This window comes from Nematostella vectensis, chromosome 2, assembly GCF_932526225.1.
Source record: "Nematostella vectensis chromosome 2, jaNemVect1.1, whole genome shotgun sequence".
Lineage (NCBI taxonomy): Eukaryota > Metazoa > Cnidaria > Anthozoa > Actiniaria > Edwardsiidae > Nematostella > Nematostella vectensis.
In genome coordinates, this window is record NC_064035.1 from 20,306,441 (window position 1) to 20,324,360 (window position 17,920).

The 17,920-nt window shown below is 38.5% G+C and overlaps 2 protein-coding genes across 2 annotated transcripts; one reads left to right on the top strand and one right to left on the bottom strand.

The window, feature by feature from the left end:
* The first annotated feature begins 489 nt into the window (after nucleotides 1-489).
* LOC125560940 (repetitive proline-rich cell wall protein 2-like) lies at nucleotides 490-2,223 on the top strand. Its single transcript, XM_048723389.1, has 2 exons — nucleotides 490-532; nucleotides 1,601-2,223. The coding sequence occupies exons 1-2, from the start codon at nucleotides 490-492 to the stop codon at nucleotides 2,221-2,223; spliced, it is 666 nt and encodes a 221-aa protein (XP_048579346.1).
* An 853-nt stretch (nucleotides 2,224-3,076) lies between these two features.
* Nucleotides 3,077-17,857, bottom strand: LOC5501069 (histone-lysine N-methyltransferase EZH2). Its single transcript, XM_001622372.3, has 22 exons — nucleotides 17,678-17,857; nucleotides 16,433-16,567; nucleotides 16,157-16,273; nucleotides 15,571-15,691; nucleotides 15,335-15,451; nucleotides 14,710-14,830; nucleotides 13,621-13,686; nucleotides 13,430-13,524; nucleotides 12,992-13,026; nucleotides 12,620-12,679; nucleotides 10,208-10,327; nucleotides 9,809-9,955; nucleotides 8,924-9,015; nucleotides 8,581-8,621; nucleotides 8,169-8,294; nucleotides 7,131-7,244; nucleotides 6,799-6,860; nucleotides 6,041-6,136; nucleotides 4,563-4,644; nucleotides 4,397-4,477; nucleotides 3,827-3,911; nucleotides 3,077-3,460 (listed from the first exon to the last, which is right to left on the bottom strand). The coding sequence occupies exons 1-22, from the start codon at nucleotides 17,762-17,764 to the stop codon at nucleotides 3,394-3,396; spliced, it is 2,067 nt and encodes a 688-aa protein (XP_001622422.2). The 5' UTR covers nucleotides 17,765-17,857; the 3' UTR covers nucleotides 3,077-3,393.
* Nucleotides 17,858-17,920: the final 63 nt, after the last annotated feature.

Here is a 17,920-nt window from a genome sequence, read left to right on the forward strand (position 1 = left end):
CTTCTATTATCTGTTGTAATTATGTAGTTTTTAAAGGGTTCGCAGTAAATGGCCATGCTGTTGCAGCTACCCTGCCAATTGTGGCGAAGCTAGTAAAATAAATCTTGTGATTCAAAGAACCATTATTATTATGATCGAGGAATTATGGAGATGTCAAGGAGAAACTACTGTAATGATTCGAATAAGCGCTCGGGGCGCTTATGTAATTATTCGAGTTTATTTTTTTAGGGGGGGGGGGGGGGGGGAGGTTATTGGAAAGCGGACGCTTATTCAATTTAGGCAAAAATACTTTATTTGCGATAACCTGAAACGAAAGTACATTTATGGGGGGGGGGGTTCATTCTTTATAAATCAATGCCAATGTTGGCCTCACCGTCGCTTTCATCGATAACGATCCCTCATCGCAGCATGCTCAGTCACACGAATTCAAGCTATTACGCAATAGGTGTAGCGTGCTATTGAACAGCAAGTCAACCTTTTAAAAAACAAATGGCGGAAGAACGTGGAAGCCTTATCCGGCACGGCGTCAATGGTACAACCAGCTCGTAGATGGCACAAAAATCGATTCTTTCAAAAGCCTCTGCCCGAACATATTTCTGATTTTGTCACCCTTTCTGCAAGCGATGTGTCAGATTTTTTTGTTGATGGGATCCCTGTGGATTACATTGCGTAGGCGCGCTAAAGGGGAACGGAAAGGGGTCCGTGGGCGAGAGAAAATCGGAGTGAGTGGCAGAGGGAGATTGTGGAGAGGAAGCGCCTGTCCTCAGGCTATTGCGTTATAAGCACTCCGCCAACTTAGGGAGGGGGGTGTAGGTAATCTACGGCCCCCGAATGGTCTTTTGCGAGCACTTGCGGGCTTGCGAGCACCCCGTTTTTTATGCAAGACCGAGCATTTTTAGGCGGAAAAATGCGCCAGCATGCGAGCACGGCAGTAAAAATTGCGCGAGCATGCGAGCATTAGCCGAAAACTGCGGGGAACCATTCGGGGGCCCTTAATCTTGACCTTGTAAACGACAGCGTAGATAAGAGAGAGTGCTCATTAAATACACTAAATTTATTAATTAAATACACTAAATTTATTAATTAAATACACTAAATTTATTAATTAAATACACTAAATTTACTGATATCATCTAGTTTGTAGCACAAATACAGATTAAATATTAAACCAAATGACCAATGTATTTAATACTTTTGTCTATATAAACCATAATATAGATACTTCCAGCTTATCAGTATCTAACAGTCAGGTTTGCCGATGGTAACAAATGGAATAAACGTTCACAGTGGTGGAGCATGCAAATGCACAAAACGATTTACATACAATGTTTTATACGTTGGACATTATCCCTTTTATACGGAAAAATATTCTTAACAAATACGTATAAGTAAAGTATATACAAATGTGACTTTTGAGGGGAGGGGGGTTTTGAATAAAAATAATGAAAATTTTGAGGTTCTGAAATAGGGGGGGCACAGAAAAAAAAATGTTTACAATGAATGGGGAGTCTGTTTAGTGAGTTATAATCTTCCCTCCCCCCCGGTGTATTTAATGAACTGACTGTGCTTTACGCCAATCTTGCGGAATTTTTATCTGTAGTCGTAGAACAAGTAAAAAAACCGACGTTACAAAAACCCACGTTACAGAAACCCACGTTACAGAAACCCACGTTACAGAAACCCACGTTACAAAAACCCACGTTACAAAAACCCACGTTACAAAAACCCACGTTACAGAAACCCACGTTACAGAAACCCACGTTACAAAAACCCACGTTACAGAAACCCACGTTACAGAAACCCACGTTACAGAAACCCACGTTACAGAAACCCACGTTACAGAAACCCACGTTACAGAAACCCACGTTACAGAAACCCACGTTACAGAAACCCACGTTACAGAAACCCACGTTACAAAAACCCACGTTACAGAAACCCACGTTACAGAAACCCACGTTACAAAAACCCACGTTACAGAAACCCACGTTACAGAAACCCACGTTACAAAAACCCACGTTACAAAAACCCACGTTACAAAAACCCACGTTACAGAAACCCACGTTACAGAAACCCACGTTACAGAAACCCACGTTACAGAAACCCACGTTACAAAAACCCACGTTACAAAAACCCACGTTACAAAAACCCACGTTACAAAAACCCACGTTACAAAAACCCACGTTACAAAAACCCACGTTACGCTTCATTTTTCCGTGCCTGTAGCGGTCGACAAATCTTGACGGCGCGACACGAAAATGTTTCTAGACTATCCGAGAAACATTTCTTTGTCGCTGCTACAAGATCTAACGCGCGCTACAATGACTTTCGAGGCGGGTAAACTGGGAAACATGTCGCACGCTAGACATTGCACGCTTATATCGCACGCTAGACATTGCACGCTTATATCGCACGCTAGATATCGCACGCTAAACATTGCACGCTTATATCGCACGCTAGACATTGCACGCTTATATCGCACGCTAGACATTGCACGCTTATATCACACGTTAGACATTGCACGCTTATATCGCACGCTAGACATTGCACGCTTTTATCGCACGCTAGACATTGCACGCTTATATCGCACGTTAGACATTGCACGCTTATATCGCACGCTAGACATTGCACGCTTATATCGCACGTTAGACATTGCACGCTACAATTCGCACGCTACATATCGCACGCTTATATCGCACGCTAGACATTGCACGCTTATATCGCACGCTAGACATTGCACGCTTATATCGCACGCTAGACATTGCACGCTTTTATCGCACGCTAGACATTGCACGCCTATATCGCACGCTAGACATTGCACGCCTATATCACACGCTAGACATTGCACGCTTATATCACACGCTAGACATTGCACGCTTATATCACACGCTAGACATTGCACGCTTATATCGCACGCTACATATCGCACGCTATATGTCTCCTAGTTTAGCCAGGTCTATAGTACAAGTCGCCTATTGTGCAAGATATGGCTCGCAGGGTATACGCCTATTGTGCAAGATATGGCTCGCAGGGTATATGATTGGTGACAGCGACATTTTAACCACGAGGAGTGGTAATGTAGTAGGCAAAACATAATTTATTTTGACATCATACACTGCAGACGTTAACAAACAACAGTTGTACCCTAAGCTGGTCATAAAGGTTGGGTGACACAAACTTTAATAGGAACTAAATGCACTTCCATTTGAAATCAAAGAAATGGTGAAAAAATTGCATCATGATATTAGGTTTTTGTTATGAAAAAGCATTACTGTTTCTAAAAGGACAAATTATGCACACAGCTCGAGAGAAGCTCATGTTCGCGGCATCATCTCAAAGCATGTCATCTCCAGTCCGTGGCTTCACCTCAAATTATGTCATCTTCTCTCCGTGGTATTACCTCAAAGCAAAGTCCACATCTCTCTCAATACCGACGAACTTGAGAGCGTCCGTTGCGCTGTATCTACAAAAGAAAACACAAATGCTGTAGAGAGTGTAGACATCACACATAAGCGGGGCCCCTGTCACTAGCTTCACGAAGGAGTTGGAGGAGCGTTTCCGTCTAGAGGATTTAATTATTTATTTGGCAGCGAGAGAGATGGGGATAATTATGCAAAAATATGACTATTGATAAGTAGACTATGTCATTTCTTTGAAATGGGATCATTTAAGTATTTCAGTTGATCCATAGTGTTTAAGGCTTTGGAGGTTACTCTATTCAGGGTCTCTTTTGTGACCCGCCGCAATTTTGAAATCGACTGAGAAGACGTCGGAAGGGCTGCGCAACACATGGTACACTGCGCATGCAGCAGGTGATGAAACCACTGACCGGTAATCAAAGAAGAGTTCCTCTCCAGCCTCGATATCGCGCTTGGCGAATATCCCGATGCGATGATCTCCATTCACCATCATCACTAGTAACAATTAATAAAATTATTATCAAACAATCATTATCATCATTCATCATCATCACTAGTAACAAAAATTTTTATTATCACCATTCATCCTTGATCGCCATTCACCATCATTACCACTAGTAATAATTATCAATAGTTATTATCATTCTTTCATCATCTTCATCGCTAGTAATTATAATTATATCTATTATCCAATTATCAAAACAATCATTATCACCATTCATCATTATCATCATTCACTATCACAAGTAATAATAATTAATTAATCACTATTATCAAAACAATCGTTATCACCATTCATAATTATCATCGCTAGTAACAAATAGAGTCATACTGCATGGGTGTTGCTCCTGACGCCTTGTGATGTCTTCTATTATAGAGGTCAGGCACACGAGATTACATAAATTGATCATCAACCCTCTAATAGCAAGCGAACAATGTGCACGAATTAAGTGTGTCGTTGCATTAATGACTCCCCTTACCCTTTGCATAGCAGTTTGGGCTGATCGAGTGGTTAGCGAAGCGGATCTTGTTCCCTTTCCGAGTGGCATCCACCACAAAATCTGTTAAGAGAAGCGACAAGTAGTTTAAGAGCTTGGTTGGTAGTTTTGTTTAAAAATAAACTATACATCAAACATAAAGACTTACCATTATTCAAATTGAACAGGAAACTACACATGTATTTGTCATAAACCTTGCCCCTTCTATCTGCTTCGTCTTGAGAAATAACCTGATGAGTGATCAAACACATATCCCTATTTCTACCACTCTAAACACAAACCAACACAAATGCTTACTGGGGTTTCAAATTAAAGAAGCATACAGCATTATTGAAGAGTGTCTCATATTCCATTTATATTCTTCACTTAAATAATTCACAACAATGGATGGAAATATTGATCCATAGCGTAAGCCCATAATTTTGATATATCTGGAAGGTCTCTGATTAAGCCAAGAATGCATGTATTTGTGAGGATTAAAAATATCCATGAGCATGTAATAAGGTCCTGGTTATCCAACATTTAAAAGGGGAAACACAAGTAGATGTGCTTAGTTCCAGAGGCTTGCCATGCCATGCTGATGATAACGTCCAGGGAGTAGGGGGTGACAGGCTTCAGCCACCACCTACCAGAGTTTACCTATACCTATGCCCCAAGTTAGTACAACTTCACCATATAGAAATAAGCATGTCTATTAGATGGTAATTAGCCCTTTCACTCCTTGGTACTTTTGAGCAAAATTGTAAGAAAAACAGACTAAAAACAGAAACCTTCCCCTATTTCAAGTCCAAAACTACCAGTTAAGCTACCGCTGACCCAAGACGGTATGCCTTGAAGTTTCCAACAATGCACTGAAGTGCCTTTTCTTTCTAGCGACGGCACTGCTACAGCCTGTTGCTTACAACAGTTTTGCTTGTAATTTGCTTAAAAATTACAGCTTTTTCACATCTGGAGAGTGCCTTAGGACATCATAAAGTCTATTTTGGCATAATTAATGCTGTGCCTATGGATGTTTGCACAATAAAGTTTATTCAATGGGATAATTCCTTGTCTGGGCTTCACCAAGTGAGAAAGGAATTTTCTAGTGAATGGTCCATACTCTCCAATGTGTTTTCAGACTTATTCTGGGTTTCTTGGACCTGGAAATGTTTTGTTTGGCTTCAGGGCAATGAGACATAAAAAAAACTGTTATGATTCGGGGGAGGAGATCGCCTGCCTGTCTGTCAAGGTGTTTCCAAGACTCCCATGATGCAGTGCAGGCATGCAAAATAGGCTAAACATGGTGACTCGCTTCTAATGGAGGTTCTAGCATTGATTATTGTGACTGATTGCTGAGCATTTGATTTGTTTACGAATTGGTCAGAAATCAAAGTTGATATTTTGACAAAAGAGTCAATTCTATTACATTGCTTTAATGCGCTTTTGAAGGTCGTCTATCCCTTGGAGGAATCCATGAGAATCCGGGTCTGGTGATGTTTAGTTTACATTTTTTTTTTGAGTTGGGCCTATATTTTACAGGCGTCTCAGGGCGTAATAGTAATGAAAGACTTAAAAACATTCCACTGAGAGATGATCCTGATATGGACAATTAAGACGTTCATTGATCTTGACCCACATACACCTTACCTCGCCACAATACTCGCTGATAAATTCATTCTTCTTGACTGATTGTTTGATGTATATCCCCCATCCCGCTACATCTGACGGAGCAAGCAGCATGTGCTACAAAAACACCACCAAGTTATCAACAACAATCTGATCGCAGAGGGAGCTATCAACATTTACAATTTCCCATTTATATCAATTTCTTAGAGCCCATCAAAGTGAAACATTGCTGCACCTAGTCAGCGGTATCCAAGCTTTCCAACAGTGCTTTGTGGTTCCATCTCTAATCTCTTACATTAGCATATTGAGATTGCCCTAGGGCAAGTCTGTTGGGGCATAATTAAGTGCTATGCCTGTAAATGTTTACAAGTGTAAAACTAATATAAAAAAACTGTCTAACTGTTTGTCTAACTGGTCATTCCATGCAGAACGTTTTGGGTTTTGTGTACTTCTAACGGCCGGTATAGGCCAGTTAAGGGGTCAATGGGATAATCGCCTTTATTACTATCATATTGTTGATATACGCTACTATAAACAACAGTAACTAACACAATTGTGAGAGCGCTGCAAATGTCTTCAAAGTAATTGCATACATAGTTTTTCTTAGTTTTCATGAAATTTATATCACACTTGAATGTTTTTTTGTTTTTTATTCAATAGCCTTATTGGACAAGAATTGTAATACACAAAATAGAAGCCCAATGGGGCCATGCGTAAATGGGCATAAAGAATGAATCCCCCCAATAAAACAAATTGAACATAAAATAAAATGAACTTACCTTCCGCTGTCCACGTTGTAGGCTCACATTCTTACAAGTCTTAGAGTCCTGATCAAAATTATCTGAAATAATTACGATAAATAAAGATCCCATAGTGTCTATGATTCTAGAAACAATTCATACCTCCTGAGAAATGGAAAGTCTGAGGTGTTGGTTTCCTATAAATCTTAGATTTTCCCTATAGGATTACTGTATTTGGTCCAATTTTTTGATTTGGAAATCACTTAAAAGCTTTATAACGGATCCCTAAAGAAATTAATTGACAATATAAAGGTTTGTTTTCTATCAAACAGTGTGGAAGTAGCAAGAGGGAGAGCAGGGCATTTACTTACCGGCACCACATGTGCCACAAAGGTCAGGGTCGCACTCCCGAACTGCCAAAAAGCATGGGCACTGTTTGGTATTACACTGAGCTTTGCATCGGCACCCAGGAAAGCGGTTCTGGCCTAAGGTCAGGGGAGGCACCACAATAAATACACTGCATTGTTTAGGGCCAAGTGCTTCAACCTTGTCGGTGCAAAATATCAAGTCTTGAAGACAGTGCTCTTTGGAAGCAACTGCAAAGCACGCTGGGTCACCAAGCATAGAATGTATATGGTACAGGAAGAAGACATGGAATGCATGGTAACAAGAAGACTGGAAATAGTGTCCACTGTAGAATGCATGATATGCATTGGAACAAGAAGACTGGAAAATGTGGTCACTGTAGAATGCAAGGAATGCATGGGAACAAGAAGACTTGAAATAGTTTTCACTGTAAAATGCATGGAATGCATGGGAACAAGAAGACTGGAAATAGTGTTCACATTAAAAGACATGGGATGCACGGTAGCAAGAAGACTAGAAATAGTGTTCACTGTAGAAGACATGGAATGCATGGGAACAAGAAGACTTGAAATAATGTTCACTGCAAAATACATGGAATGCATGGGAACAAGAAGACTGGAAATAGTGTTCACATTAAAAGACATGGGATGCACGGTAACAAGAAGACTAGAAATAGAGTTCACTGTAGAAGACATGGAATGCATGGGAACAAGAAGACTTGAAATAATGTTCACTGTAAAATACATGGAATGCATGGGAACAAGAACACTGGAAATAGTTTTCACATTAAAAGACATGGGATGCACGGTAACAAGAAGACTAGAAATAGTGTTCACTGTAGAAGACATGGAATGCATGGGAACAAGAAGACTAGAAATAGTGTTCACTGTAGAAGACATGGAATGCATGGGAACAAGACTGGAAAAAGTGTTTACTGTAGAAGGCATGAAATGCATAGGTAGAAGAAGACTTAAAATAGTGTCTACTGTAAAATGCATTTTGTTGAATTATAAGGTACAAACTGGGAGAATAATACTACTTACAATCAGAGTTGCACTGGCAAAACTTCTCACAGAAGTTCTGTGTCATTACACATAGACAGGACTGATCACATGGAAGTCCAGGATGGTCGCAGGGTATGTAGTTGTACACGTGTGTAGATGTGCTATCTGGAAAAATAACAAACAGACATGTGTAGATATGTGCTATTCCCAACTCAGTAACAAATAGCTCACTATGGAAACAGTGGTCATTAAAGTTCTACTCCATGGACATTTCTTACTATTATAGTATTACCTTACACACAGCATTCAAGGAAGCATATAGATTGTATACCTTCTACTATATGCATTCATATATGTACAGTATAGTATGCTAGGAAGCAAAAAGGTTGGCACAACTACTTATATGGATTCATATCTATACAGTTTTCATGGAAGCAGATTGTATACTTACCTTTCTTGAGCTGAATTTTTCGGCAATGGAGAGACCACATTCTGTGATTCAATAACAGCAGGACAAATATTTATCAATCAACACGAGTATTTAAACTCTATTCTGTACTTCTAGTACAGTATACAAAACTGTTAACTCTAGAATTTACAGTGGTGATCAAGTAATTTCAAAATATACATGTGCCCCGCCTATGATCATTTCAATAAGGCTCCCAGATAACCACAGCAATAGCACTCAAAATTTTCTGTCGTGTAACAATCAGGTATATCTAAAATTTTATAACTGTGGTCCCACAAAAATTTAAGGCGGAGTGGCTTTTACCGTCTCCAGATTGGACCTGCACCTGTGCTTCCGCTTTCGTTTCCTGGGAGGCGTGTTGGTGTCATCTACCACTGGCAGACTCTCCTCTGATTCACCAAATGCACGGAAGTACACCTTTAACAGGTAAAGTGATGAATCAGTCATTTACCTAGAACAACTTCACTATATACAGTAGTACAGTAACTAGTCTTGGGAACATGACGTTTTTCAACATGGAAACAACATTTGCCATGTATTTTAAAAAAAAACTTAGTTTTACCGATTTGCATCATACAAGCCTGTTTTTGTTAAATTTTTACAATGTTTCTATGCTGACTGCAAAATCGTATTTGCTGTTTACATCATCATAGGAAAAAAACAGAAATAAGGGTGTCATGATATATTTAGATATTCGCGCACATCACCAGTCCACTTTCCTATCATTATATCTATTGCAAATTATACATTTTGGGTTATAACATTATCTTTCATGGAAAATTGTGTTCTGAAAGAAACAGAACCATCATTTGAGAGATACTTAGCCAACAAGACAAAAGTGATCACATTAATGATATACAGCGCTACATTTCTAGTCCTCTCAACCCTTCCTGGTACAGGTGTGTTCCCAGTTTTGGCCGAGGGAGGGTGCAAAGTCATAGGTATCATATGGAAAAAGCATGGTATTTGAAGATTCCTTAATAAGAAATTTTACCTCCAAGGGGGGTGCGTGCACTGGTAGAACCAAAATTTGATGATGAGTGCCATTTATGCTTTAGAAAATGTTTCAATTTTCTGTTTTATTTAATTGTAAAGAGTATTAACCCAAAGGTTTAAGAATTAACAAGGGTCCATGCTAGTTGCTGCTTCTAAGAGTAACATTCATAATGTAGTTAAACAAAATGTGAAACTAGATTCACACCACTCATACCTCCTTGCATGTCTTTGTCTCTATAAGTTTGGCTATGGTACAGTAGTTATTGAAGTAGACCGTACGCAGGACACGAAGAAGGGAGGCTTCTGCGCCGCTCCATTCCGACTGCTGGGAAGACAGCTCATCTGCACTTTTCTTGGTTGGCTAAGTAGAACAAATAAGTTCTGAATAACTATCATAATATAATAGAGTTCTACATAGCAATGATGTGGACTATCACAGTACGTACAGCATAATCATATGGATAACAATGTGAAAATTGAGTAACAATGTGAGAATGGCCATTTTTTTCCATGATTGGAAAAATTACTATTTCATGTTATAGAAGAGTGCAAAACTCACTCTTACAGACTGTGAACATTATAACTATACCATTTTACACAAATTATTTCTTACACTGGCAGAGTCAGGACTCGGGAAGCCTTGGGAATGCTGGCTACTCTTCCTCCCTTTGCTTCTCTTGCGAGAAGAGGACTCTGACTTGCCAGGCGAGCCTGAAGGACTCACAGCCGCATTCTACAAACATGTATGGCAATATGTTAAGGTCTGTGATAGTCAGAAGGACTCACAGCCACATTTTACAAACATGTATGGCAATATTTTAAGGTCTATGATAGTCAGAAGGACTCACAGCCACATTCTACAAACATGTATGGCAATATGTTAAGGTCTGTGATAGCCTGAAGGACTCACAGCCACATTCTACAAACATGTATGGCAATATGTTAAGGTCTGTGATAGCCTGAAGGACTCACAGCCGCACTCTACAAACATGTATGGCAATATGTTAAGGTCTATGATAGTCAGAAGGACTCACAGCCACATTCTACAAACATGTATGGCAATATGTTAAGGTCTGTGATAGTTAGAAGGACTCACAGCCGCATTCTACAAACATGTATGGCAATATGTTAAGATCTATGATAGTCAGAAGGACTCACAGCCACATTCTACAAACATGTATGGCAATATTTTAAGGTCTGTGATAGCCAGAAGGACTCACAGCCACATTCTACAAACAAGTATGGAAATAAGTTAAAACCTATGATAATCGGAAGGACTCACTGCCGCATTCTACAAACATGTATGGCAATATGTTAAGGTCTGTGATAGCCTGAAGGACTCACAGCCACATTCTACAAACATGTATGGCAATATGTTAAGGTCTGTGATAGTCAGAAGGACTCACAGCCACATTCTACAAACATGTATGGCAATATGTTAAGATATATGATAGCCTGAAGGACTCACAGCCGCATTCTACAAACATGTATGGCAATATGTTAAGGTCTGTGATAGCCTGAAGGACTCACAGCCACATTCTACAAACATGTATGGCAATATGTTAAGGTCTGTGATAGCCTGAAGGACTCACAGCCACATTCTACAAACATGTATGGCAATATGTTAAGATATATGATAGCCTGAAGGACTCACAGCCGCATTCTACAAACATGTATGGCAATATGTTAAGATCTATGATAGTCAGAAGGACTTACAGCCGCATTCTACAAACATGTATGGCAATATTTTAAGGTCTGTGATAGCCTGAAGGACTCACAGCCACATTCTACAAACATGTATGGCAATATGTTAAGATATATGATAGCCTGAAGGACTCACAGCCACATTCTACAAACATGTATGGCAATATGTTAAGGTCTGTGATAGTCAGAAGGACTCACAGCCACATTCTACAAACATGTATGGCAATATGTTAAGGTCTATGATAGTCAGGACTCACAGCCACATTCTACAAACATGTATGGGAATATTTTAAGGTCTATGATAGCCTGAAGGACTCACAGCCACATTCTACAAACATGTATGGGAATATTTTAAGGTCTATGATAGCCTGAAGGACTCACAGCCACATTCTACAAAAATGTATGGCAATATGTTAAGATCTATGATAGTCAGAAGGACTCACAGCCGCATTCTACAAACAAGTATGGAAATAAGTTAAAACCTATGATAGCCGGAAGGACTCACTGCCGCATTCTACAGACAAGTATGGAAATAAGTTAAAACCTATATTGGCCAGTAGGACTCACTGCCGCATTCCACAGATGAAAAAAATGTGAAATAAGTTTATTCCAGCAGATACATAAGCTACTTAACTATAAGTTTTCATGACAACTATCAAGGTTATACTGTATTGTCTATGTGTAGCTACAAAAGGATTTGTTTTGCTGTTAAAAAGTGGCTACATATAGGCTAAAGGAAATTAGAGTCAAATTGTAGTTGAAACTGTATTTATGCAAAATTGGACTCAAAATTAGAGTAACTGAACAAGCTACAAAATATCATGTCAATATATCAATTAACCTCACATATTATGATTTTTCAGGATGTGCTTATTAGAGAGGGGATGCTTTTTCCAAAATTCCAGGCTGGGGGGGTGGGGTGGGGCATATTGGGGAGGGGCTGCTTATTGAAATCCTTACGGGAGTTAAAACTGTGCTGAACACTAGTATGATGTTTTTTTTAAAATGATCTAAATAAATCAAATAATTCTAAATTCCATCAAAGGCCAGAGCAACACAACGACACAGTTCTTCTATTCAACTTTAAACCATTCCTTTAGCGAGTTGATACGGTTTTAAATACAAGAAAGGCAATATTCAAAAACTGGAAATTTCTTAGCAATGTTGGCAAGAACCTAGAGTTATCCTAGAAAAAAAAAAAAGGATTTCCCTACATACTTTGCTGACCTTAGCAAATCTTGACTAAGCGCCTGACATGTGCACAATTCTATATGTTAAATAGACATTTCCACAGCCCTGCAAGCAAGTCTAACCTCCTAACCTTAATATGTAACCAACAGTCAGGCCCACAGGGAGACGACTCCTGGAGATCCACTGGGCTCTGGGACAAACAAACTTGATCACAAAACAGAATTGCCAGTATGTCATATTAGTTCCAGAGGATGATGGCCCTTCAGATGGGAAAAGTGTGCTAAATGATTTATGAGGATATATACTGTACATGAGCAAATTTGGTTATTTCGCTCACCAACTGGTAGAGTACAGTAAAACCCACAGACGACTGATGAGGTTTATTAAGCGGAAAAACATGACCTTTTTATTAGAGGGGCTGTCTGTTTGACTTCAGGATGAGGGAGAGGGTTTCTAATTTTAAGGGTGAGCAAGGAATCTTAGAATTCGCTGATATTTGTACCTTTCTTTTAGCTTGACTTGGAAATGATCGCCATCCTATAAATTGTGTTTTTATAATCTGTTAGACATGGTTTTGACAAGAAATTAACACTGCCTTCATATAACGTGGTGAAATGAAGGGAAATAAAATAGTCACAAAGGAAGGGTTACATAAGTTAAATTTTATTTAGACCATGTGTATCTTTAAACTTATTGAAACTTGATAGTAATACATACCGTGAAAATCCTTTATCAAAGGAAAACACACGCACAGTAATACAAATATACAAAGAAATAAACATAAACACTTGAGGTACAGTATTTAAAAGTACTTCCCATACTAGATAATTTAATAATAACGTTACAAATAACTTAAACCTGGTAGATTTTGAAAATATAATTGATTAAACTATTTCCTCGATTTTCAATCACCTAACAATATTACCCAAAATATACTTACCATGGAGAAAGCAGTCATACTTGTAGCATCGACGACAAAACAACATATGAAATGAATGCAAGCTTTGCTCTCGTGAAACAGACTGTGCCTCGGGGCTGAAACCAAACAGACACCACTTATAAGGCGTCGTCTTGCAATAACAATCGTGGTGACGGTAATAGCCTATACTTACATCTGTAAATGTTCATTACCTGTCGATGTTAGGGGTGCATTCTGGGGGGGCATGACCCTCTATCCGAGTTTTTGCATCATTGTATCTAAAAAGAACAACATTTAGTTTAACTCCACAAAGATGGAACTGCAACACAGTTTCACTGGCTAGACACACTTGCAAGATAAGGAAATTTACTGTACCTTCCCTGCATCAAATACATAATTAGCTAAGTCTTGATCAATAGCACAATCGAAGGGTACAATAGTGTAACAAAGACAAAAAATAAAACTTCACTTAATTTGCCCTTTATTAACAGGAATACATTTATTTTGCTTACTAACATTGATACATCAGCAAATTTAATCATCCAGAATAAAAATACCATTAATTTGCACAAAATATTAATTACCCAGAATGCAATGCGGGTGTGGCCATTCATGGAATATACTCTGTACATTGGAATTATTACAACAACGTGATGTAAAAATATAAAAAAAACTAAAGTTATCAAAAAAAGGCCATTATTTTCTCCATGCAGACACTGAATATGGTGAAGATTCCATCGCTAGAAGTTCTATAAAGTACGATGTTTCGCGCGGGTTGATTCCACGTGCGTTTTTAAGTCACGCAATATTCTGTTACGCAACATTAAAACTTCCTCCTCACAAGCCTCTCTCTATTAAGGTTTTCTATTGTTTAAAAGCCCTAGTTTATTTACGGGTCCCCCTAACATTTTAGCAAAGGAAAGCCTTGGATCGAACAAGAAATGGCTGCCCTACGGCACCTCAAGCGCCGTGTGTTTTTGAGCCATTTAACTTCGGCGCTGGGGCAACATATTAAACTGACACCACTAAAACACAGAGGAAGCAAGGATGCAATAATTTTGTGTTCGGGGTTCTATAAATCGTGTTTTTTTTTACCGTTTCATGGCTTTGAAGCGGAGTCACTTCGTGCCACACAGAAAGTCAAGATATGAGAACCATTGTGCGTGTGTTGATTCGGTCATGCAGGACTTTATTTTATTTTGGTGATTTGCTTTTTGGATATATCTGGCAACAGCTTTGAATAATTTAAGAGTGCAATTTGGCGTTCGGGGTTTCGAATGAAATACTAGGTCCTTACTTACCTTGATTTGATGTCCACCAATTTCCATGATTTTTCAGGAAACAACTTTATTATGGCTTCAAACAAGGCATCAGATGGGACAACAGCTTGTGAATCAGTGGCCCCGCTTTGCCCATCCTTTGCTGTAAGACACATAAATCAATAACTCACAATATTATCAACAAGTCACCATGGCCCATGATAATCAAAGTTTACGAAAGCTTTGTAGTTATTTGTCATCATTTGTAAATTAGTCATCCTTCTATCGCAATCCAAAATAAAATGGTAATAAAAAAACAGGATTTTGCAGTAAGGCAACAATCGAGCACCTCACAGCCATAACAGTCAAAACTTCTGTTACCACTATTTTCTTCATGCTTTTTCTAGGATAAAACTTTGGATAGTGTACAGTATGTCATAAATGCTTTTAAAAATATAATTCTTATATCTGTGAGTATGCCGCTTATTTAAAGTGGGTTTATTTTGCTGTTTAGAGAGTCACTAAGATATTTTTATACATTTTCCCATGCATGGTCACATATTTACAGTTTTTTGGTGGGTGGGGATGCTTCCAATATCTAATCATAATTTCTGTTGTATTCTTAGACCGGGTCATGATGAATGTTGTGTTGGTTTACTGTACTCACTTTCTGTTCCCTTGGTCTCTTGGGGGTCTGATTCCTTTGCCACATTGCTTGAAGTCGCAAGAACACCATCAATCAGCTCCACTAGTAAATCATCTGTCAAAGTATAGTCATCCAGCACTAAAAAATAATAAACATCTCTTATTGGCCAAGTGTGCAGGTTGTATTGAAACTTAAGGACCTGAGAACTCTGCCATTGTTCATGGCCAACATGTGAAATCTTCACATTATAGACATACTTCGTGTATTGTGTACTTTGCCATCATAGTTCTTGATGAGTTCTTCGATGAAGGAATTGTCTTTCTCAATGACATCTTCTCCCATATATGGAATATTGTGAAGAACAGTCTCATCCTCAACCTGTAATGAAATACTATCCAATAATAAATACAACCAAACCAAACAGTACAATTCAAAGGGTTTCTGTCAGTCCCCCAAAAAGCATCCATTTCCATCAGCTGATTTAAAGGAACTTTTGCAATATTTGCTATCAAAATTGGCAAATCAAGTTTTCAACTTTGTTTTGAGAGGGTGAAATTTAATGGATAATATAGAAAAATCATATATTGAGATCTCCTAGTAAGGGCATGTACGTACTTGATGATGGCTCGAGAGAATTAAAACACTTTTACATTACTGTAACATTAATATGACTGCAATTCAGCTGCCCATTAGGGATTACATGTGGTTATGCTTCAGTTGTTGGTTAGGGTCATTTTTTTGTAAAAAAAAATAATAATAAAATAAATAAATAAAAGTCACTAGAACTTCAATTTGGCAAAATCAAAACCCTGCAAACATGTGACAATAAGGTGTTTTACTTACCACAAAGTTCTGCTGGAGGGGAGACCAGGTAAAGAAGTTTGGTATTGGCGTCACAGCACACATAGTGCGCAGTAGGGTGTGTTGGGTGGAATGATGAAAGCCGCTGCTAGCAGTACACTGAAAGAGTTCACACAAATTCACCCCTAAAACACATACTAATATATGGTATTACAGTGATGCCAAGAATTGGCAATTCTGTATAATGATATGTCTCATATTGCTACTTAATTTGTTGTTTTGAAACTAGGCCAAAATACTATATGGTTCTTTACTTACCTTACGAGCAGGGCGTTGCATTTGCTCTGTTAATAATGCAGATCCTACTATAGGACAAGATGTAACATTCTCAATTTTCTGTTTCCGTTTACGCAGCTGCTCTCGAATTTTCTGCCTGTTGGCAATAAAGTCCCTCTGATGACAAAGAAAAGAAAGAATTCAACTATTGAACTAGAGAAAGTTTAAGGGTTCCATTAACTAAATCAAAGGCCTTGCGAGCCGACTCATTCTCACTAGTTATAATGGTCATAATTACGTCCATATTATTGTATTACTCTTGTCATCCACATAACTTACGCCAAGAGAAAAAAATGCTGTTTACCCATTTCATCGACCCTCGTTAGAAAATGCTGCAGAAGTTTATATGTAGTTTTAAATATTTGAGCAATTGGAAGTGTAAAAACCTGGCTCTCTACATTGGGGATTGTGAATCTTTAACTTTTTGGGTAAGAATGTTAAACCTAAGGCCCTATCTATCACCACACATCATTAACCTGTATGGTTATAACCTGTAATACCATCTTCAGTGACAGTTCCTACACACTTTACCCACATTCATGATTGTAAACTTTATGCTTTAATAAATTACTCCCCTATATTTAGTAGCTTACGCTAATACTGGGGAGGGCTAAATAAAAAAAAGGCCCCTACCTGTTTATATGTAGTTTTAAATATTTGAGCAATTGGAAGTGTAAAAACCTGGCTCTCTACATTGGGGATTGTGAATCTTTAACTTTTTGGGTAAGAATGTTAAACCTAAGGCCCTATCTATCACCACACATCATTAACCTGTATGGTTATAACCTGTAATACCATCTTCAGTGACAGTTCCTACACACTTTACCCACATTCATGATTGTAAACTTTATGCTTTAATAAATTACTCCCCTATATTTAGTAGCTTACGCTAATACTGGGGAGGGCTAAATAAAAAAAAGGCCCCTACCTGCCTCATTTAGAAAGATACTCACAAAATCATTTATCAGACACAATGAAAGATAGAGCAAAGGCATGGTTTATTTTGAGCTCAGAGGACAGAGAAAAGAGAGCACATTTTGACGAGTTTGAGTCAAAATGGTTGGAGTTTTCAGCTTTATAAGATGCTTTGACCTTATTTCAACACCTTTTCAGAGGTTGTTCCCTTTAAATAAAGCTCAAATTAAGTAGAAGGGGGATTTAGTTCGTAGATTTTGTGTATGAATGTTATTGCTGTAAGCTATTATACAATAACTTATAATTCCATACCTTCGCGGACTCCTTTCGCTTCATCTGTCGTTTCTCACGAAGTCTGATGTATTCTAGACGAACAGCTTTTATCATTTCCGTCTCCATACTTGAGCCCTTTCAACAGACAAGCGATTTTTTCGAGAGTTGTATGATTTTGGCGCGTATAACAACAAAACAACCATGTGCCATCGAATATCACCGATCGATAACATCTCGGAAGTATTCGTAGTACCATTGTGTTTATTTAAAAAAAAAACGTGA